We start from the raw sequence: 22,893 nt of genomic DNA on the forward strand, positions 1-22,893 counted from the left end.
ACTTAAAGTCAACCACAGCAAAGTAAAACAGTATGTAACGGCTTCTGTTTGAAACAGCTGGATTTGCAGCTGAGCAGAGGGGAGTTTGAATCTGGCACTGCATCGCTCCACTCTGCTGTCCACTCTTCTAGTCTGCCATGCAAACAGCAGCTACTTCACACAAAAGGTACATGGAGTTCAAACGTGCAACTGAGGCCCCGACAGTCTGAAATACTTCATGGAAAACTTTAAGTATTCTCACAGGCTTCAAAAAAGCTGAGGAGAGTCTAAAGTTCTGACTTTTACAGCTTAAACAATGATGTAAAAGAGAAAAAGGTCAGTGTGGGAAGTGTAAAAGAGAAAAAAGGATGACTTACTTCTAAGATGTTTCTTTCCTTTCAGACCATTTGTTCAAAGATGGTTTTCGGTTATTCCAGTGAGAGTCAAGACGGCTGGATGTTTCAATCCGAGCCCCTCTCTCTCTCTCTCTCTCTCTCTCTCTCTCTCTCTCTCTCTCTCTCTCACTCTTGCTCGCTCTCTGTCCCTCAGTCGCCTTCACAAGGACTCACTGGGCTGATGTAAGAAACCCCTGCGCATAGGAAAAAAAGAGAGGGAGAGGAGAGAAAGAGAGAGGGAGAGAGGGGGAGAGAGAGAGAGAGAGAGAGAGAGAGCGGAGAAGAAAAAAAAAACCTCACATTCTGTGGATTCTTGGGAGTGTGCCAAAGTCCCAGAATTCCACATGCCATACATAAGGTTTCAATTAAGGCCGAATCCAACGCTCAATCAGAAAGCTTTCTTCCTCCTGAAAAGAGCCTTTCTTTTGACAGCTAGAGGCTGAAGCAACTATAATTGAAGGTAACGTTTGTGCTGCTGTCTTCTAAATCTGTAGGCTGTCATCTTTCATTTTAAGACTTTAAACTTAGTGCTTGTTACCATGACAATATATCACATCAAGCAGGCGTTTTAAGTTTAAATGCTGCAAAAGCATTGAATATAAAATCATAGATCCAGACTCATTTTTGAATGTGCGACAAATACCTAAGAGGTAACTTTTTCTTTTATTAATCTCAGTGGCACTAACTCTGCAATGTGTCACAGCCATAATGATCAAACCAGATGCATGAAAAGTGTGACTCAAGTGTCAGAGAGAGGTCGTCTTCTACTGACGTCATTCACTGTGTTTTGCTGCTGATGTAGCTTGAACCTTTTGACCAGTCTAGAGCAATTTAAAAGTTAGGTGAAAACTATGTACTATGTACAAAATACATTAAAACTTCAGGATTTTCTGCTTTCTAGCTGTGAAAAAGCAGCCTGTAAAAGAAGCTATAGCAGCAGCAAAGTGGATTCCACTTACTGGGGGGAACTTATTACAATTTAAGGACTTTGCACATTTCCAGATACTGAGGCGAGGGTCTGTGTAACAGAACTTCATACTCAGATTTCATATAATTTTGCATAGCATAGGAAATGTGTACAAAAATCTGCATACAGTCCAAGACGACGTTAAAGTAGGTGTTTTTCTGCTACCACACTGCAGTCGTAATGCAGTTATGGAGCTGGAGAGTACGACAGAAAGTGAGTCAGAGAGGAGCCACAAAGAATATTTCCTGAATGGCTGCAGCGGCGTTGCATGCTCTGGCCCATCTTAAACATAAACCATGTGCTGGAAACTCTGATTCAAGGCACCAGGAGCTATAATGCAAAAAGCACACCCTGCAGATTTATTTGTCTTTGCCTTCTTGTGCTGTTTTTTGGGGATGCTGTGCACAGGTGATCAAACAGACACACAAAGGAAACACATTCAGCAGGTCTTCCAAGTAGGAAATTTCTTTAATAAAGATGATATAAATCATAACAACTCTTAAAGCTGAATAATATCTCATATTCAATGATTACAAGGAGAAAAGAAGTAGATATTATAAATACCCCCCACAGCCCAGACCATGTACCTTGATTACAAGAAACATCTTTCTGATCATTTCATCTCAGACCAATGTTGTATAAAAATCACTAGGTAAAATGAGTAGATGGTAATTTCCACCTATATAGCTTCTATCAGTACATATAAAAATAAGTCTCATACGCAAAATAAATAGATGCACCTGCCGGTCAGTACAACAGGGTTCTTGTCCTTCATTTCATGCTGTGTTCAAGTGCTCTTCAAAACAAATATGAAGTATGGCATCAACATACAAAGCGAAGAAAACTTAAAACATAAACGATACGTTCATTCAGCCTCTTTCATAAACACATGCACATGTCATTGTTATTGCACAGCGATGACATCACAGTTTCTCCCTGCAACCGCTGAGAGACAAAAGGAGGTTCGGTCTGTGGATTGTCCCTCTTTCTCTCTCTCTTTCGCCTCCATTCTCTAAACTCCGTTTTTCACCAGCTCGTGGACTCCACTCTCATCAATCGTCAGTGTTGGATGAAACTCTCGTCCCTTCACCAACTCTTCAAGACCCTTAGAGAACAATAGGAAACCATCATCAACAATCAACATTAGTGGGTATACAAATAGAGTGCAAGTAGAGAACAACATCTGCAGTTCACATTTAGTACGTCTCCTTACCTCTCCCCCATAGGACACAAGTGGGGAGATCTCACATTTGATTGGTAGGTCTGTCCCATCCTTCAGGCTGAATTAGGAGAGGATCAGAAGAAGAAAAAAATGAAACAGAATGAGCGATTGTCTCATGGAAAGGTTGAGGGACGGTAGCTGAGAGAAGCAGCTGTAAATCCTTGACACAGGTGTTCTTCTACTGCGGCTTGTGATTAGAGTTCAAAGAATTCGAGCTTCAACAACATTCCCAAACACGACCAGTGATTAGTCCTTTGACCCATAAAATACTTCCTCTAGAAGAAAACAGGTGAATGACAGGTAATGTGTTCGTATCTCCACCCAGTCCTTTTGAAACAACCGGAGGAATTTTTCCACAACATTGCCATCATTCAGCTAGTTTATTTTCTAGATAATCATTACAGAAAACAATCACTAATCACACATTAGGTGTTCTGCTGAGTAGCTTCTGTATCATGTGAACAATCGAGAATGAAAAAAAAGCTGGATGATTGAGGAAGAAGCACACCCCTTTAAAAGCTGAATAGCCTGAATAACATTCATGGGTGCTATGAATCATGAATGAAGCACATGCTGATTTAATTAACTTTTAAAAAACAAGCAGATAAATGTAAACTGAAAGGCAAACTAGCAAGCGTTGGATCGGTACAGAACTGCTGGATTTGTTGTAACTATTTCACACACAAATCAGCAGGTTTATCATCTATTGCAGAGTTGTCACTGTTTGCCAGAAAGTGTGACTGGTGCCTATTACTCAGCATGCAATACATTATATGTATTAGTAGCAACCATCTGAGGGGAAAATTATCTGTCAACAGGTCACACATCATCTGACCAGGAAGCTAAGAGGACTGCATTTACAGTCGTCTAAACTGATCCTCATCATTTCCTTCATCGCAATTGACTACAGAGACAGAAAAATCGCTGCCAACTGGCTCTCGTCCCTATAGATGAATCTTTTCAGTGTCGATGAAGGAAAAGGGGATGCGATAGATCAGGAGTAATGTTATAGTGTTAACACTTCTCAGCGAGAGTAAAAAGAAAAACCGAAAACCCCATCACCATGCACTCAGAACTGCAGGGGGATAATTACTTTCTGTTTCCATCATCTGTGACACTGCCTGCTGGTCCATCTCTGGAAACATTGCACGGGACACACCGGAGCAAGACCAAGCATGAGAGAATGGCAGAGTGAGTGTGAGAGGCTAAAAAAATAAAATGTCTACAATATGAATGAAACAAATAAGGAGCCAATGCATACATTGTGTACACAAAGTGTGGAGATTGTCGGAGTGAGGATGAAGAACCCAGGATGTTTCTGTGTTCATATGAAATGCGGTGTGTGTCTTGTGAAGTGACATGACATGACATTGCATGATGCTGTTTGTGTTTAAGCGGGCTGGCTGTGGTCACCTGGGTATGTAGGGCACGCGTCTGCCATTCTCATCAATGAAGTGGCCCCCAGCGTTAAGCACCCAGCGGTGGTGGAGGGACATGAGGGCGTGTCTGGCTGTGGTGGGCGTGTCCTTTGCATCCTGACTGTCGGCGTTCTTCAGCGGGGAGAACTCGTCCTCCCTCAGCACCTCGTACACGACGAACATCCTGTTGGACACACATACAGCATCACGTTAGCATACATGATAACTGATTAACGGTTTAGTAGATTTATCAAGCAAAAATGTCAAACACCCCCCCCCCCCCTCAAATATGAGGAGTTTTTGAACATTTGTATGTTTTTTTTAGACTGCTGATCAGACAAAATGTGAAAATATATGAATTGTCACCTCAGACAAATGTGAAAATATATGAATAGTCACCTTCTTCATTATGTCATAGAGATGAATGGATAGGCGAATGATTGGTAAATGTCCTAATCAGGACAGATGGTTGGCATTAAACTTTTAAAGGGGAACTCAACTAATTATACACATTAAAGTCTGTTTACAGGTCTGGAGGACTATTACTTCATATATGAAAAGCTGTCTAAAACCTGATAAACTGCATCATATGATTATTTGTCAGTTGGGTTTGAAAACTACAAGTTTGAAAATGACAAAAAAGAAGTTACTAGACCTCAGTAGCCCGCTCCTCATCTCTGCCTAAGACTGGCAGCTCAAGACTACGGTAGCAGCTACTTGCATATCACACCTAAATGTGTACAGTCAAACTGAGTCAAGCTGCATTGTGGGTAATGTAGGTACCAGATTTGATACCAAATAACAAGGAAGAGAAATGCATGCAATGAAAAAAGATGATATCTCTGGTTCTGGTTCATCAATTTCTTCTGGTGTAACTGCTGTTTACACCAGACATCCAGGCTAAGATTTCCTCTTCCATGTGACAGTTATTGTTTACAGTCTGATTAAACTTGAAAAGGCCCGGGAGAAATGCCAACTCCTGTAATTTTTTCAAGGGCAATTGTGTAATCTGAGTTTGAGAGCAATTTGTTTCTTTAATTGAAGGAGACAAACATTTTTTCCACACAGTACATGAACACCAATATTTTTTGTAGATGTTTTAAGTCCAGATGACATTTCGGACCATGTGTTCTACCTTTCTTGCTGCCCACACAGACTGTTTACCTACATGCAACCAAAGCATGTTCCTGTAAATTGGTCTTTGTCTTTTTATTGTGTTGTTTTAAAGCTTTTACCATTTTGATTGTACAGCACTATGGTCCACTGTTGTTTTTAAATGTGCTTTATAAATAAATTTGACTTGATTTGACTGTAGAAGATTCTGCATTCATATGTAGATATCTGTTTAAAGAGATGACCACAGATGAAACAGTGGTTGTACTGGGCAGCTTCCAGGTGTTGTTGTGTGCAACTGTGTGAGTGTGAATCGGGCGTTCCTAAAAAAAAAAAAGAAAAAAAAAAGAGCATTGTTCCCAGTTAAGCTGCCCTGCACAAATAAATGTTAAAAAAAAAAAAAAAACTAGTTGTAGCTTCCAGCTGGCACAAAAAAGCGCATTTAACAGCTTACCAGAAAAATTCGGTCAGTTATTACGGTAATGGGCTGCAGAAATGAAGTCAACACACTGTCTAAATGTGCACGCACAGGCTGTCATATCATTTGTTGTGTGAATCCAGACTTAGCAGATCAAGTGCTCTGTTACAAAACAAACAATCAAAAATGATTAATTGCAAAGTGGATGCAAATGAAATATGCACTATTGACACAGTACTCAAACAAGCAATGCCTATTTGGGATACAGAACATATAGTATGTGTGCTGACACAACAGAGTATGAGAGCATAAACCAAAGACAGAAAAGTAGGACTTCCTGAAAGTACAGGGTCCTTCGGCTGCAAAGTGAGTCAACCCATCTGGATTCTGCTAGAGCTGCCAGTCCGGGCACAACTGTAATCCATCTCTTCAGCAACAGCAAAACGTATTTCTCATCCCTTTTTCTTACAAATACAGTGAATAAACCTCGTAGGAAGCTGGCCATGTCTGCTGTGTTTTTCCATTGGTCAATCATTACAGGAATCCTTTCATTAGATGTAAAGTTCTATTAGCAGTGGCATGACTCAGAGCTGATGTCATGTAACACTGGTGGAGGTGAAATGAAGGAATAGCTCATAAACCTTCATCCTCCTGCAGAGAGCTTGGCAGGCCTGGTCTGCTGGACCAGACCTTGGAGCAATGGCATGACTGGGGCGGAGAGGATTTGGGGACTGGAAAAAGAGGTTGGTTTATGCATGGAAGGACAGATCAAGACCAGTCAAGCCAGAACCATATATGCAATCCAGTCGCTACTGAAACAGAACATAAGATACTCATTGTGCTCAAATTCACTTGCATACACATTCTGGTTGGAGCTAAAATGTCAATTACTGATGCTGTAACATAGAAAAAACTCACTTGGCAAACTGAAAGATGTCAAAGACGAATTTTTCCATTTTAATCCCATTTGGTTTATCCGGTTTGATTAGTTGACCCTCTGCATTCACAAATGGGATCTTCTTCTGGGCCACATGGTGCTGCAGCTTTGGCTCATACTTCCTTAAAGATAAACAGAGGAGAAAAAAAAACACATACTTTACATTTACTGTATAATGACACTGAGCTCTCTTCTCGCCAAAGACAACCACAACCACTGAAAAAACAAATGAATAAATGTTGACAGACAAGAGAACAAAATGTACGATTAAAAAATGTGCATTTGTCTTACTGCACAATGTCTTTGAGGAAGGAAAAGCTGAAGAAGTGATTGGCTACGTTTCCTGCGTTGAACATCAGTCGGCCGTCATTGCTGCGCTTCTCAGCAGTTGCCAGGGTGATCTCACTGTACTCAACCACCTGATAAAGTCCATCCACCTTGCAGACCACGCCCACTGCCTCTGTTGAATTGGTTTTCTCCACCACCTGGAAACAATGACATAAGACTCGTTATAATTTCAAAAAGTATGACACTGAATGGCATCAATACCGACTCCCAAACTGTGGTACACTTTAGTAATAGATCATTAACCCCTAACTAGCTCCTTATGTGTCTAAAGAAAAACTGTAAAACGATACATAAAGTTTTCCTAATAGTCTTTATATTATATTGTCTGTCTTTTGCAGAGTTGCATTAGCAGCAGAGATGAAAAATGCAGCCATTGCAAAGAAACCACCAACAATGTGACAAAAAAGCTAGTTTGGCAGAAAGCACATTAAAAATCTACAGCACATATGCGCATGCTAAGCAGTAACTTGCTATACATTTAGGACAAAAGTTGAATTAAATTTGGACTCAAAAACAGCTAGGAAAGGATTCGATTTTTGAGTATATTTCATTTTATACAGGCAGCAAGTCTGCACTGAATGAAAAAAAAAATCCCTCTCCCCATTTGTTGGTTGCTAATGACAGAGTGGAGTCCTGATGAGGGGGTTGGTGAACAGGGTGGGGTGAGGGGTGGTGGGTTGGTGAAGCCACATGAATTGTAGTGGAGGTTAGTAATTTATGATCGGGAGGGTGGGACTCTGCTCTGATCCGATCCTTCCATTTCTTCCCCACCGCACAACTCGTAATGTCAAACAGGAGTGGGGTCTGGATGATCTTCAGTTCCACACAGTTAAATATTTCACATTAGTCTGTGTTAGCTGGAAAATATACACGGCATGAGAACATTTATTTCAAATATTGCAGAGATGTTGTGTACCTAGTTAGTCCGAGTTGGTGACATGGTCCTAAACGAGCACATTAAGTCAAGTATCTCAGAGAGAAGTACATATCTAACAAAAACATGATCTTGTGTGTGATTCTTAAAAACTCTTTCTTAAGAATCACACACAAGATCATGTTTTTGTAGAAGCAAACTGTGATGTGAACAGAGATTACAATAAATGGTATTTGATGAAATGACCATGCCACTGAACATTTTTTAAAAACCTAATCAGGAAATCATGGAAGCTGTATTAAAGTCACACATTGATTAATTATATCTTCTTCCCCAAGTGTCTAAGATGTCAACATGTTTAGACATTTTAAGATGCACCATTATTCATTTGATTAATAAGATGAAAAAAACACTTTTTTTTTTCTTGCTACTCCAACAACTTTTACAACAGCAGACCAAACTGATATCAACAGCCATATGCTGGTAGCAATATGCTGTACCAGCCAACCACCAAGTCACTTACAACTTCAACCAATGCATTTATTTTTTGGCATTATTGACTCACTGTTTCTCTTATTTCTACTCACACTGATGCCCAAGTCTGTGCTGAATCTGGGTAAGATGTGGAAAGTTACATATTACCTCCCAGCCACTTCTTTCACAAGTTTCAACAGCTAAGAGCCTCAATGTGATGGTACAACACACAAATATACATGTTATTCCCTTCAGATCCTAAACGCGCTGCACAGGCTCCCTGATCACCCATCAGAAAATAAACTGTTCTGACTGCCTTGTTGATACAGATCATTTATAAGTGGGTTCATTTTTTGTTTGTCTTGTGCATGCACAGGAGAATGCAATATTTCAATGATCTACAAATGTCTGTAATGTGCCAGGAAACACAGAATCGTGCCAGCAAAGGCTGGGATGAAGAGGACTGTAAGCCAGTAAACATGGATGTAAATAACACAGGCTTTAAAGTCCTCTGAAAGCTGAAGCTTTCCCCAGCCCTCTAGGATACACACGGTGTGTTTTGGTGAGTAACACTCAATGTCAACACAACTTTGTTTATTTACAAGACAACTCAACAGGGCAGCTTTCAGCATTCAAGGAGACCAAGAACAACACCAAACAGTTACACACAGAACTTCTATTGAACTGTTTTAACCAATAAACTGTTTTGCACATGTTGTAAGACAGAACGATTGCTGTAATGCAAATGACATTTTTTATCTTTGTTTCATCTTTTTTTTCATTTCCTTGTTTCTATTTTGGCTTTTGGGGTTGAGCCAAGGATGCCATTGTGTGTTGTGTGCGTTCTCCTGCTTGAGTAGTTCAGTAAATATGTAAGAGAGAAGACAATCCACTATGACAATGGACAAAACTGACTAGACTAGCATGTGGATCTTCTTTCCTTTAAATCACAACCTGATGGACCTGTCCCGTGAAGAGGATCCCAACTATTCCATGTTTGTTGGCTGTACTGATGTACACTACGAGAGGATTGAGAGTAAAAAACTAAAAGATCTACAAATGTATCGTGAAGACATTGCATTTGATCATGGAAAAAAAAGGTTTCCAATTCAACTAGTGTACCATGAAAATACTTTTTCCGTCCAAAGTAGCTGTTTATGAAAAAGTGGCATCTGCGCATCACATTCATGTTATCTGAGATGATGAAGACATGAGACATTCTGTGCCAAACCCTGGAATTTCCTAGAAAGCTGTAATGAATTTATTGCTCAAAACGACTACAAGATGAAACCAAGTGGCCTGTATCTCCACCCGCTGGTGGGTTAAAGAAGGTGCAGCTACTGAAGAATGACAGTTGCCATACTATGACAGCAAACTGGCCACACCATTTAATACATGAACAGCAAACAGCCAAAATATTTGAGTCAACACCCGTCACCCTTTATGACCTACTGGAATTAAAAAGGTCAGGATGGTCAGGCTGGATTACATTTCAGTCTTCATTCAGGCACACTGACGGTATAGTTTGTTCACTTCCCATGTTCTGACGCACTTGATACACACATCAATTAATTTGAATAAGTAATGACGATATTTATTTGCTCTATTTGATAGGAGACTATCTTTTCGTGGATTCATCCTAAGCAGGTTTCCCTGGATCTGAAAAGTGAAGCCAATTCCTTAGTCTCTTAAAACTGCATTCTATCTAATGGCCAGCAGGGGGAGACTCTGCTGACTTCAAAAAGTATAACTGTTCATATAGAAGCCTATGAGAAAATTGCCCTACTTCTCATTTGAGTTATTACCATTAGTAAACTGTTTCCTAATGAGTTCATTCTTCGTCTTCTTCAGTACAGCATGATGTAAAATACATGATAAAGCAAAGTATGCTTTAGGGTGTGGCTGTCTTGTAAATGGAACGTTGCTACCACAGCATTGCGTGAGGTGCTGTACTTGGACCTTGCACACTCATTCAAATATGGTCACCTCTCATCACTTCTGACTGCAAAAAAACAAGATGGCGAGTCCACAAGCCAACTGGTGACATCATGGTGGCAACGTCCATTATAATTACACTGTGTATAAGTCATCCATGCAATTTTATTATTACTTCCTGATCTGTTCAAAACTGACTATGATAATCAGTGTCATGGGAGCACAAAAGTGAGGAATCATCATGTAAAACACTTTTATTGCAGGAATATAATAAACCTGCTGGAGTCTGGGAGTAGTCTTTAGTGACATGTCATGTGATCACGTAGACAGTGTGGAGTGTCTTACTGAACCAAGTGGCACAAGACCACAAGTTTTTATTCTACAGGACATTCGACTTTACAACCAGAACTCTGTGAGGAAGTTTATTTAGGATTTTTATTATGAGATATAGTTTTATGGTGTTTTATCTAAAGTTTACTTTGTTGATATGGCTGGACAGGAGCACTGTAATCCATAAACTCATAAGAACATAGTATGAATAAATTGAACCTCTGTCTCAACCTTCTGTCATTTTTACTCCAAATTTGGCATCTAATACAAAAAAAGACAGGTAAAATATAACCAAATATCAGACTGTAAGATCATTTGTAACTGTATTTAACTGACCTGATGTCTTCAGCATGTAGTTATTTGTCACTTTAATGATCCTCCTATCAGTATTGGCAATCAAGTGATACCATCCTAGTGTAACTATAATGCAGGAGATGGAGGACAAAATCTACAGTTCAACATAAGGTCAAGCACACACTATGAGTGAATCACTTCAGGACCAGTATGGTGAGGAAGAATTATCACGGCAACCAATTCATTTTTAAACTTGCATATGGACATGAGAGTATTGCATTATGTAGACTTAGAAAAATCAGAATGTATGATAATGCTGTTTCAGATAATTATCTTTAAAAAGGTGGAGCAAAGATCTTGAAGCTGGTAAGAAAGGGACAAAGAATAGACAGAAAGAGTAAGGGGTGTGACAAACCTTAGCTCCACAGTCCGCTCCCTTCTGTACGCAGAAACCAACAAAGGAGGGGTCGGCCACTTTGACCAGGATGTTATCTACACAATATACATGGATGTACCCAATCCCCCTCTGCTCCATGTCATCGATGATGCCCTGGTTCCCCAAGGCTCTGTAAAGACCCCCGTTCCCATCTGAAACACAGACACACTTATTTTAAACAAGTAACTAACATACTAAACAACACTACACGTGGAGCCAAAACACACAAATTACCAGGAGCCATGGAAAGTTTCCCTTTGTTCTCCAGGATGATCTTGCCGCTGTAGTCCATGGCTGGTAGCATCCCCTGCGTGAAGAAGATGATGTTGTTCTTGTCCAAGCCAAAATAGTTACGTTGCGAGAAGAACTCCTTGGTGGACTCCATTGTCCTGCCGCTGGTCATGATGTACCTGAAGGCAACACAGAAGGAACTCGGTCAATGATTTCTGTATGGTTTGTTTTCCTCTCCTTTTTCTAAAATCAGTAGCATAAAATAAATACATGTGCAAAACAGGTGAGAGAACAGTGTATTTAGTATGCTTAACAGAAGTCTTACAAAAGCTGAAAACACCCACGCCTGAGAGGTATAAAAGAATATGACTTGAATATGACTATGAATAATAATATAACAATAAAAGTGTAACAGGTTCCTGACAGAATCAGACCTGCTGAAGAGTATGCCATTAAACCATTTCTGACATAATCTCCAGTAAGTGTTAAATATCCTTACTGCCGTGTTATGGGTATAAAGACTTTGCACTTCACTGCCTTCCTGGTATCTACCTCATCTTTAAAATTTTCAAAATGCCCTTAGATCTGCTCCACGGGGAACTCTAATCTTTTTCCAGGAACACAACTTCCTTGATTGAGTTTCCTTTGATGCTGACAGTGTTTTGACCCATTTAATCATCACACAAGCACAACTGGGGCAACTGGTTATACAGTACTTCTCATTAAACATAGAGAGAAGGTATTTAGTAGCTTAGATCTGTTTATTTTTCACATAAAATAAGCGCTTCACCCGACAGGCATTAACTAAAATGCCTCAGTGCCCAAAGCACAACATGCCTTACCAGGGAATACAGCACTTGATTTTGTGCTTTTGCTCCGCCAGCTGTTGCAGCTTCAAGATGCGTTCAGCCTGAATCTGAAAGAGGGTTTTGTGGGACGGCAGCCCCACATCGTACATGCCTTTGGGGTAAGAGACCCCCAGTCTGGTTCCCTGGCCTCCAGCCAGCAGTAAGGCTGCCACTTTACTCTGAGAGATACAGTCCAGACCTGAAGGGGCACAGAGCATAACAGACTGAATTATCATTGATAGTAGCATTAAGATTAGATTGTTTAGTACAATAAAGTTTAAGATAGTGAAACACATCTATAGATATGACGGTGCATGATTTCCATATATTCTCACAATATCTAATCAAGAGAATTTTTATGATAACATTTAATAATAAAGTTTAATAAGCAATCACCCAATGTTTCACGCCTTATCCTACAGGACTTTGGCAATGCGACATCATAAATTAGCCCCGAAATAAAACTCTCTGACTGCCTTTATTGTGGTTGATTGGTTTATCTTACATAAACTGCGGCTACGTGACTTGATATGCAATGCTCTTTCTTCTGCAAGTGCCAAAAGACAAGGTTCATATGAGACAGGGCGGGCCTGTTAGACTTTGACTACCCTCCCAAACCCCACACCCACACCCACACAGTTTTGGTCCTGCCTGACAGATCAGAATGACCTCATGAGGGTCAAAAAGCAACACAATTTACGTCAGGCCCAAATCAAAACCAGATGTTCTCTGCTGCCCACCTCCATTGTCACCTTCCCCCAGGAAAAAGCTCCACAGACTCACTAAGTGGTAAGACCTCCACTGCAAAGGGGGATTGCGCAAAGCATAATGAACACAAGCTGACTTACTCATATGTCAAATCTAGACAATAAGCTAGGGCTGGGAGTAGTTTGGGAGTTTACACAACCACACAGAAACAGGGAGTTCCTGATGCTGCTCAACTAGGACTTCTCAATACAGTATTGTGTTTTATCATAATGGCTTCTTTTGTGTGGAAGTACAACTGAAAATATCAATAACACATGTTTGAGGACCCCCACTGTCCCATGTCAATATCACTGCATCTGGGTTACTATGGGTAACCCAATCTGATACCAGGAAATTTTCTCTCTCTCTCTCTCTCTCTCTCTCTCTCTCTCTCTCTCTCTCTCTCTCTCTCTCTCTCTCTCTCTCTCTCTCTCTCTCTCTCTCTCTCTCTCTCTCTCTCTCTCTCTCTCTCTCTCTCTCTCTCTCTCTCTCTCTCTCTCTCTCTCTCTCTCTCTCTCTCCCTCCTACATATTTGAAAGTTGGATAACAAGACCTTATTTCTAGGTTCCAGTTTCCCTGCAGTAACTTGGCAAGTCTTGTTTAACAACTGATAATTACGCACATGCTCTCTCCTACTGTATGACACAGTAATAAATCCATTAAAACCACATACAACTAAAGATGATTCCTCGTTTTTCCTGATAGCATATTATACAAATAAGGTGTGAATGTCACGATTCAGGCAGTAACTGTATGAAGATACTTTTTGGTGGCTGAGATGTTGTTTTTTAGCTTACCTGCTAGTTCCCAGTCTTTCAGACACTCCCTGTCCCTCGTCACACTCCCCAGCACCTCCCGGGGCACCGGCCCCATGCGGGCATCCATCTTTTCATGTTTGCTGCTGCCGGATGTCTCCATGGCATTCTTGAAGAATCCATTGATTTCTTGAAAGTCCATCCCTTGCAGGTCACGGGTCAAGTCGACCTGCTCCTCCGGGCTCAGCTCCTTCCAGAACTGCAGGAGGTGAGACTGGCTGGCATCAGCTAACCTCTGGGTGAGTCCGCTGGCTTTTGGGTCCATGATCAACGATGCTGTGTATGAACTTTGCCACACTGAAACACAAATTCACAAAAAGAGAGATGAGAAATTGAACGGTTGGTTACTACTGAGCAGGGCTATAGTTACACACAAGCACGCTGAGGTCAGGTGCTCAGCAATAGTTCTGGAAATTTGTGAGGTTTGTCAAAACATCAAGCAGAGTTTACATTCTACAATTACACACACACACACACAGAATTATTTTTAGGATGATTCAAATATTTAGACTTTATGTGTGTATAGGCAAATCATAATGGGACCAGGCTGTAGCGTGGGGAGATCAAGTTTACAGTTTGGTAGTCAGAAGTTTCTTAGGTGGTAAAGTTATTCTAGGGAGTGAATTCACAACCTAGGTATTTACATTTATACCTTGAACTGGAACAACAGGTAAACAGCTCATTCAAGGAAGTACAGAAATGTTTAATTACTCTCTTTGAACCAACACCCACGAAAAGCAGGCTGTTGATCCAGGAAATCATCACATTACTTGCATTTGTATAAGATGCTGAAGGTGACAGCAACATACGCCCATTTACTTAATTCAACTCTAAGATGTCAGACATAATAATCGCGATATAATTCAGACTTAACCATTTTTGCACAACCAGGAAAACAATGTAGCCAGTCATAAATCGGGTCTCATTTAAAAGACAAACCTTTAAAGTTTTACAACCAATTCTAAAAATAGGCTGAAGTGTGGGAGAGTGTCGCTTCACAGATTAAAGTCTCTTTTAAACTTTAAAGCTTGAGGGTGTTTTGACAAGTTAAAGCTACTCCCCTCACCAGCACACAACTGGGGTGCCTCACTTAACTCGTAGCAGAGTAAAATTTGCAAGGAGCCAGCAAAGCATAATTTAACACTTAACTGTAAATGAACTAAACTGTTCGCTATAAGAGTGTCTACTACTAAGTCAAGCTAACATGACATTTATCAATCACTGGGGTTAGCCGCTGTCTACAATAGCAGCAGTGCTGGCAGCTAACCGGCTAACCGTGGAAGAAACAGCTCTCTCAGTGAAAACTTAACACATACATGAATGAAATAATAAACTCTCACCGCTTGCAGGTACTCCGGACGGCTATAAGGTTGTAAATGCCACTGGCTGGGAGAGGTTCAACGTACTGGCTACTAAGCATCTCAGCCGGACTACGCCTCCTGTAACGTCACGCTTAACGTGGCACTGGCGGATCTCCTGTGTGTGTGCGCGGGGCCGGCACGCATGCTGCCTTCAAGTACTGCTCGTAAATTTAAGAAGACGAAGTGACGGAAGGGATTGTAGCTGTCCACGTACTGTTATGGAAATATCTGGAAAACTAAGTGTCAGAGAAACTCACTGTCAATGAAAATAAATGTTCCATTCAAAGTAAAACTCTGGCGTTTCTTAAAGATTCCCTTCATACATGTTTTAAGGCATATAAAAAAAATACTCTAATTGGAACAATGTATCATATGTTTTTTCTTACCGCAGTGTTTTTGTGCACTGAAGGGTTCACGTTGCCACATTACATCTGTGTAAATTAGACTATCTGATGTCACGCTCGTAGGCCCGATAAAATTTGATTTTCAGTGAGCACAGAGAAACTTTACACTTTAAGCAGTTATGTGAAAACAAGCTTTTAGTCAAACTCTACACTTGCATAATTCTGAGCAGTGAAGCTCAAACATCCAACAAGAAAAAACATATTTTTGAGTGGAGAGTGGATTTAAAAAAAAAAAAAAAGTAAACGTACATAAATATTGGTAGCAAAGTACTCATGCAAAGTATTACTATTATTAATATGTTATATAGACCTACAACTCCACCAGCACATGACCCTCCCCAGACATTAAACACCACAAATCAATTGTCCACTTCCAACATTGTGACTTGGATAATATGACATGTTGAATAAAAATGCTTGTATGTGTGTGGGCACTCACCTTATCTTATAGTTCTTCTAGCTCACTGATGGATGATTTTCTGGTTGGTGTTGTAGTGATACAAATAGGGCCACAGCTTGATACTTTTTCCTGGTGATTGATGCCATCTGGGGGTTTTGTTGTCCACTCTCTTATATTAACCATTTCAGGAACATTTTGCTCAAACTTAACCAACCAACACTGAGATATTCCTCTTATTTTGAGATTATATTTATAAATCAGAACAACTATCTGTAAGTATAATATATTGTTGAATTGCTTAAAGCATCACATATATTTTCATTATGCTTGCAAATTATTCACCTATATCATATTAAGTATTCTATGTTTTGAAACTGCCTGTGATTTGAATTAAAACCATATCCACCTTTAAAATATACTGAAACTGTCTGCAATTATGCAGAAAAATGAATGTGGAGGTTAGTATGGTACGGATTTGTTTTCTAAGTATTAAAAAACAAAATATTGTCCACTTACTAAACACAAATGGTATGATAATGCTGACTGGCACAAACCTTTGGAGCAAGCTCAATTTATATATATATATATATAAAGTTTATACTTTATACTTATATTACTAAATATATACTTTTTATGACTTTGTGGTTTAATATTACATGCAAAGAACCAAACCAAATACAGGGGGTTGTTGGTGGTCGCTTGTTTTTTTTGTGCTGTCATTGCATGGTTTTATTAAGGGGTTGGTGTTTTGTTTTGTTTTCCTATTTAGTTGTTCGTATTTTGTTTTTATTATTATTGTTGAACAATGTGAATTGCGGAATCAGCACTTCCCTTCATCTCTATACATGTTCTGTCTAATTGTACTTTACCTGTATTCTTTTTTATCAATAAAATGTAATACAACTAACTATTTAGCTTAAAACCTTTGTTTAAAGTCGGCTTGTTAACAAGTCTTCCTTTGCTAGAAATATTTTGTAGGCTCTAAAATGAGCTGCACAGGCATGCTTGTTTATCTTGGAGGGATTGTATCCTGCAGTCCTGAGCTCGACCACACAGGGGCGACACCAGTTTCCTGTCAGCTGACACATTTTGTTTTGGTCCTCCTCCCTGCTGAAGTTAGCCCAGTGCTCTTCACCTAATTTGTGTTTCTGCGTCCCCACACAGCTAAAGGAAATGAAGAAGTTTTTCGATGACATTAAGAAGGATATCAAGTTTAAATCAGCCGGACCTGGGAAGAAACTAACAGAAGAGGGCAGGTAAAAAATAGCAAACTTTTCTCCGCTGCTACAACGCTAGAGCTAACTATTAGCCGCACAGCTATCTATCTAGATGCTTAATGAGCTCGCTGCTGGTTGTTATTGATTATCAGCAAGTATCAAAGCTAAATGTTGATTAGTTAGTGATTTCCACTCAGTGTTACGCAGCGTCTGTACCGCCGTTAGCAGCCGTTTTAGTTATATAATAACTGTGCACAGTGGGAGGCGCCCATCTAATTTCAGGGTAGCTAACAGATAATCCCTGAACAAGCTTATTAAGCAGGTCAAGTAACGTAATGTGACTTTTAGTCATAGTTAAGACACATATCTCACTCACTACTCACTGGAAAGTGAACTTGCTGTGTCATGGGCGTTTTGATAGTGTTGCTGATAGCGTATGAAACAGCCTCGCTCATTGCTCGCGTTATAAAAAATGTGTGGCATTTAGTGGCCAGCATGTCTCCTCACCTCGCTTTTCTGTCCTTTACAATGAACTTACAGTAGCAAGTCCCAGGTGGTGCAGAGCAGCTCCAGTGCCAAGCTGCACCGCCATGCTCCCAGTGCAGGAGCCCAGATGGCAGGAGCCGCAGCTCTGGCCAGGATTGAACAGCACCCACGGCCGAAGGTTCACACCTCTCAGGACGCCATCAGGAGCCAGGGTGGGACCCGAAATCCTCCTTAGCAATCATTCATTCTGTGTCTGTGTGGTGAAATCACACACATTTTGAGTTGACCCTTGCATATTTTGTGTAATATTTATTTTGCTCATGAAAACAGAAAAAGGGATGAGTTTTTCTAGGTGCCTCACGTTCAGTTATCACAGTAGTAAGATTTCTTTAAAAAGTGTAGGAATTTACTTTAATGGATATCTGGCTGAAGTTTCAATATCCCATGGTTGAGTACAGCTAGGTCAGAGTTTGATTTAATAATCACAATTTTGTTTTCTACTGCTTATTATCTGTATTTTAAAAGTGCTGAATTCTATTAAAAAAACATAATTGCATGACTTTCTGCTTTTGCTTGTAGTTAAAAAAGAGCTGGAGGCTGAGGCGGCCGCACTGGCTGAAAAAGACAAGGCAGCTGGAGCTGAGGTATGTATGACAGTGATGTGTTAGGTTGAATCAAAACCTTTTCAAATTACACCATTATAAGATCTTATTTGTCTCACAGTGATCAGTATCAAATCTAATGATATTAACAACAATTTCTCAACAGGGATCCAAAGTGCCAGTGAAAGATCCCACCTGTCTCTCAGTGTCAGGTGTGTATTTCACCTGTCCACTAACTGGAGCCATTTTAACTAAGAGTGAGAGGGAAGTACACATTAAAGAGGCCATTTTAATGGTACGTGAAGATATTGTCATATCTATCTAATGTTCTCAATATAGCTCAAAGTAGTTTTTGAAATTCTTAGCTAAATAAAAATATGATTTGAATGAGATTTAATCTTATTCTTCTGAGCGTTGTTGACAAAACACGTAATCTGTTTTTACTGTCAGCGGTTCGAGGAGGATGAAATTGAGGCCTCTGTTATGATGATGCACACGTTTAACAAGGACAGAGAGAAAGTGAAGGTTGCTGTGGACATCATAAGCAAGTAAGACACACATGTATCTTCAACTGACGCTGACTTCTAGTTGTTTTTAACTACTCTCACAGTTAAACATTTTCAATAATTTGATTTTATGTTATTTTAAATGTCACGTTTCTTCATTGTATTGTCCACAGATACATTGAAAATATATGTAAGAATCCCACAGAGGAGAAATACAGGAAGATAAAACTCAGCAACAAAGTATTTCAGGTGTGTATGAAACTGGGTTTTCTCATTATGACTGTCTGACTGTTACATTTTTCTTTTATAGCTCTGTACTTATTTCCTTGTTGCTGTGTTCTTCAGTTTAAACTCAAGTCTGCCCACACAGCTATACTGTGCCCAGATCTGAGCTTAATTAAATATATCTAAGGCAGTAACTACAGCGATTTATGTTAAATTAAACACTGTACCTTGTTTTTCACCAGTATGACCGAGCTGATATCTGATTTACTGTGTACAGAGTAGTGTTTGCTTAAAACAAGACTTTCTCCCTGAGGAAAGAAACTGAATGTGGTAGCCGTCTTTCAGGACCAACAAGCTTGTCCTAAGTGGAATAATTAGACCTCACACAAAACCAGAAATCTGACTTCCTTAAACTGTACTATGTGTCATGTATTTTCAAACCTGAATATACAAAGTAATTGTTAAAAATGACTGCAGAACCACAATAAACATAATATTGGTGCATCAGTGTATTGCACAAGTTCAGCTAAATGAGGGGCATAGTACCCTCTGTCCTGCTTTATTTCATAATCCATTTCCTGGTCATAATTTTAATGATTGATTTTATGGCATCTCAAGATGTAACAAAGGATGTGTTTGTTTTATTTCAGGATAAAGTGCGTTCTGTGGAGGGCAGTAGAGAGTTCCTGCAGGCTCTAGGATTTACAAGCATTATGCTTCCTGTAGAAGGTCAAGGTAAATGAATCCTGATGCTTTTGATCAACAAGTCCCTTATCAACAAGGGTTGTTTTATGTGAACCGCACCTGTCAGTGGTTTTTCTGTAATAATATCACCTTTCCTGGTGATCAGAGGAGGAAGAGGAGTTCCTGGTGTTGACAGAGCACAGTCCTGATGCCCTGGAGTTGATGAAGGAGAGGAGGGATCGTCTTCTGAGAGGAGAGCCAGTCAGAGCTCAGCTGAACAGAGAAGCCCAAGCGTTCAGAGCCTCTCCCAACGCCATGCGCTTTGAGCTGCCACCAGAATTCTACAATCTGACAGCAGAGGAGCTCAAGAAGGAGCAACAGCAGAGGTACAGAGTCCTTTTTAATAGAAGGTCCAGTTTAAATAAAAAATAACTACATTTATACATCCATCAACCGATTAAAACAGATACAATTTAAACTGGACATATGATTTTATTGATTTTATTTCTACTTCTCACTGTGCTTTTTTTGATCAGTTAACATCTAATCAGACACAACAACTACATTTTTCTAATTGTGATAGTGATGCAAGAAAGGAAGGAATAATTTGAGTAATTGTCAAAGAGTGATTATGCACCCTGATTCACAATACTTGATTAAATCTTGCACAAGCAGCACTCGGCTGTCACAAAGAAGCCACATACCTGTCTGTGCGCTTGTTTTTAACAAACTGGTCGGCCGTATCTCAAGTTCTCCATAGATTCACAGTTTATGCAGTAAAAATTCTCGAGGCTGATGGAGGGGACACTGAGATCTTCTGAACTTGTGATGTTCATGTCAGTTGTAACTCATCATAACTGTGTAGGGTAATTTCATAGTGATATAGCAGACTCAGTAAGAATGAGAGATATTTATATGAGATATTATCTGCACAGGATATTTAGGCTCAGAAACTTTTGCACGTGTCACGCTTCTATAAGTCACATTTTAGGAGAAGGCAAATGCATTTGTAATTGTAATGACTGTTTACAGGCTCAAACACAACCACCAATAGTGCACCCTCTAATCCTAACTTGTTTTATATTCTCCCTGGGTGTGTTGTTCGCCTCTGGCCACGAAAACATCAAAGTGTACATCACACCAACCTCCCTTGAGCCTGCACTAAAGTACCAGCTTGTCTTGTGTGAATTTCTCAGGAGTGATTTGATAGAGAAGAACGCCATGCTTCGCACTAAAGCCATGAGGGAGAAAGAGGAGCAGAGGGAGAGAAGGAAATACAATTACACCCTACTCAGGATCAGACTGCCTGATGGGAACCTGTTACAAGGTAAGCATCTAAATTTGTCAACCAATTCACATCATACAATACAAAATCTATTTTAACGTATTGAACAGTCATCAAATATGAGTTTTGTTGAAAGCCCGATAGAAATGAGAGTGAGTCAGTAAAGCTTATGTGTGACTTCAGGGACTTTTTATGCCTGGGACCGGCTTCCTGTGCTGTTCAGCTTTGTTCGGGAGTCGTTGGTGGACGGCTGGCAGCCGTTTGAGCTCATCGCTCCTGGAGGTCAAAAACTACAACAGTCAGAAGAAGTCGCTCTCGCAGAGTGTAACTTGGTGAGTTTGTGAAACTACACAAAGCAGTGTGTCTAATAAAAGGAGGCAAAGTAATGCTGAAATAATTCATTGATCAGTCAAACATATAGGAACTTTTGTTTTGTAATTTTGTAAAGGACAAAGCTGGCAGTAGTCTCTATCGCAGTTGTTGACAAATCCCTTAAGACCAAATCAACAATAAATTGAATATGTATACTGTATATCCACAGACTGATATAGTTTATATTGTGCAGAATACCTCTGTTGTCGTCCAAGAACTATTTATTTTGGATTGTTCTCACATGCACCTCGCCCCAGCTGTAAATTCTGACAATGCACAAAATATAGAATTATTCTATATTTATTCTTTGGTGTTCTTACCGTAGAAAATGCCAAAATATTTGCTAGTTAGTTTTCTCACTTTAATAATATACAGAACATTAAATACCTTTTAAGATCTGGTTACATGTAACTATGTTACTATCTGTACTAATAGAACATATAACTTGATAATGAATTGCAGATCCAATACAAACAGAGCTGTTATCTTCCTGTGATATAATATCAAAGCATACTTGTATGTTTTTCACAGGTTCCAGCAGCTCTGCTCTCATTTGCCTGGGATGCAGCTGTGCAGGCAGATATTGCAGCAGCAGGCAGAAAGAGCCCCGCACTCCTTAAACCAGAGCTGCTGGAAAACATTCGGACCCTGAACTGAGCGGACTGTCCCTGAACTCTCCCTGCTACCTCCCTCCCCGGCACCACCGGCGTGAAGTTGCCCCTTAAAAAAAAATGACTAGCGATATGATTATTTTTTACCAATGCTAACATACTACTGTATGTCAGTAGCAGTGTTATAGACGAGGGGCAACTTCACTCTAATGCGCTTATTCTGCTGAGTCTCCTCATACCCGTGTCTCACCTCTGAGGGGATAATGTCACACTGCATTCTGCCTCCTGCTGAAGGAAACAGTAACAGATGGAGAAAGCAAAAGACGTGTTGTTTTGTTGTTGCATTCTGAATGTACATGCTGTGTAGTAGACAGACTGTGGCAGCAGCTCACCGTGCAACAGTCAACATTTCAGGTATACTTTACACGGCAACTAATTAAACTACTGTTTAATCGTATCAAGTGTCTTCACAAAATACTTGAAATGCTGTTAGTTTTGTTTGGTGATGCTCAAGGTTGAATCAATGTTTTGTCTTTTAACTCAGTGTCACCTGGCCTGATTTGGTGTAATATGATTGGCTCTGTCACTGTCAACATGCGTCAGCTTGTGGTTGCCTGTTTGTCCTCTGCTCTGCAGTGGCCACTCCATGACACACTTCACAGAGTGTGTAAACTCCTACAGAGTTTTCTGTTTTTTTCAACAGTAAAAACCTAAGTAGTAATTTAGTTGACAAATATGAGTGAGAGCACAAGTCCAAACTATTTTTTTGGGATAACTTGACTTCTCATTAAAAAAAACCCTTTGCAAACAAATATTGTTTGGAGCAAAGAGTTGGACTGACAATATAATGGTGACTCTAATACAAATATATGTTGTATTAGACCAGTTTTCAGCATCTTCAGGATCCATTAAAACTCTATAAGGCACAGTAGATGTTTAAATGTAAATGAAACAGTGTG

The 22,893-nt window shown here is 39.9% G+C and overlaps 2 protein-coding genes across 3 annotated transcripts in view; one reads left to right on the plus strand and one right to left on the minus strand.

Moving 5' to 3' along the window:
* Positions 1–1,779: 1,779 nt before the first annotated feature.
* Positions 1,780–15,216, minus strand: uap1 (UDP-N-acetylglucosamine pyrophosphorylase 1). 2 transcript variants are annotated; one of them, XM_062423744.1, is made up of 11 exons: positions 15,122–15,216; positions 13,764–14,078; positions 12,214–12,418; positions 11,375–11,550; positions 11,120–11,292; positions 6,741–6,934; positions 6,431–6,571; positions 3,977–4,165; positions 3,657–3,698; positions 2,555–2,621; positions 1,780–2,446 (listed from the first exon to the last, which is right to left on the minus strand). In XM_062423744.1, exons 2-11 carry the CDS (start codon positions 14,044–14,046, stop codon positions 2,354–2,356), a joined length of 1,563 nt encoding a protein of 520 aa, XP_062279728.1. In that variant the 5' UTR covers positions 14,047–14,078; positions 15,122–15,216; the 3' UTR covers positions 1,780–2,353. The 2 variants fall into 2 exon arrangements, with proteins under 2 accessions (XP_062279728.1, XP_062279729.1); XM_062423745.1 differs by lacking the exon at positions 3,657–3,698.
* Positions 15,217–17,054: 1,838 nt separating this feature from the next.
* The window catches only part of ubxn6 (UBX domain protein 6), a 409,082-nt gene continuing 403,243 nt past the window's right edge, over positions 17,055–22,893 (plus strand). Inside the window, exons 1-11 of the mRNA XM_062423746.1 lie at positions 17,055–17,202; positions 17,704–17,861; positions 18,229–18,293; positions 18,418–18,546; positions 18,702–18,799; positions 18,931–19,006; positions 19,633–19,717; positions 19,833–20,052; positions 20,863–20,993; positions 21,135–21,283; positions 21,855–22,380. Coding sequence (XP_062279730.1) covers positions 17,120–17,202; positions 17,704–17,861; positions 18,229–18,293; positions 18,418–18,546; positions 18,702–18,799; positions 18,931–19,006; positions 19,633–19,717; positions 19,833–20,052; positions 20,863–20,993; positions 21,135–21,283; positions 21,855–21,980 — 1,320 coding nt within the window. The 5' untranslated portion in view covers positions 17,055–17,119 and the 3' untranslated portion in view covers positions 21,981–22,380. The remainder of the gene's footprint in view (positions 17,203–17,703; positions 17,862–18,228; positions 18,294–18,417; positions 18,547–18,701; positions 18,800–18,930; positions 19,007–19,632; positions 19,718–19,832; positions 20,053–20,862; positions 20,994–21,134; positions 21,284–21,854; positions 22,381–22,893) is intronic.

This window comes from Scomber scombrus, chromosome 8 (assembly GCF_963691925.1).
Source record: "Scomber scombrus chromosome 8, fScoSco1.1, whole genome shotgun sequence".
Lineage (NCBI taxonomy): Eukaryota > Metazoa > Chordata > Actinopteri > Scombriformes > Scombridae > Scomber > Scomber scombrus.

Bases quoted from the DNA above. Each gene is read 5' to 3' on its own strand.
- uap1 (XM_062423744.1), bottom strand. From the start codon at position 14,046: ATGGACCCAAAAGCCAGCGGACTCACCCAGAGGTTAGCTGATGCCAGC. The intron at 6,572-6,740 runs GTAAGACAAATG...TTTATCTTTAAG, and splicing joins TTCCTCAAAGACATTGTGCA to GAAGTATGAGCCAAAGCTGC. The intron at 2,447-2,554 runs GTAAGGAGACGT...TTGTTCTCTAAG, and splicing joins TTGTGTCCTATGGGGGAGAG to GGTCTTGAAGAGTTGGTGAA.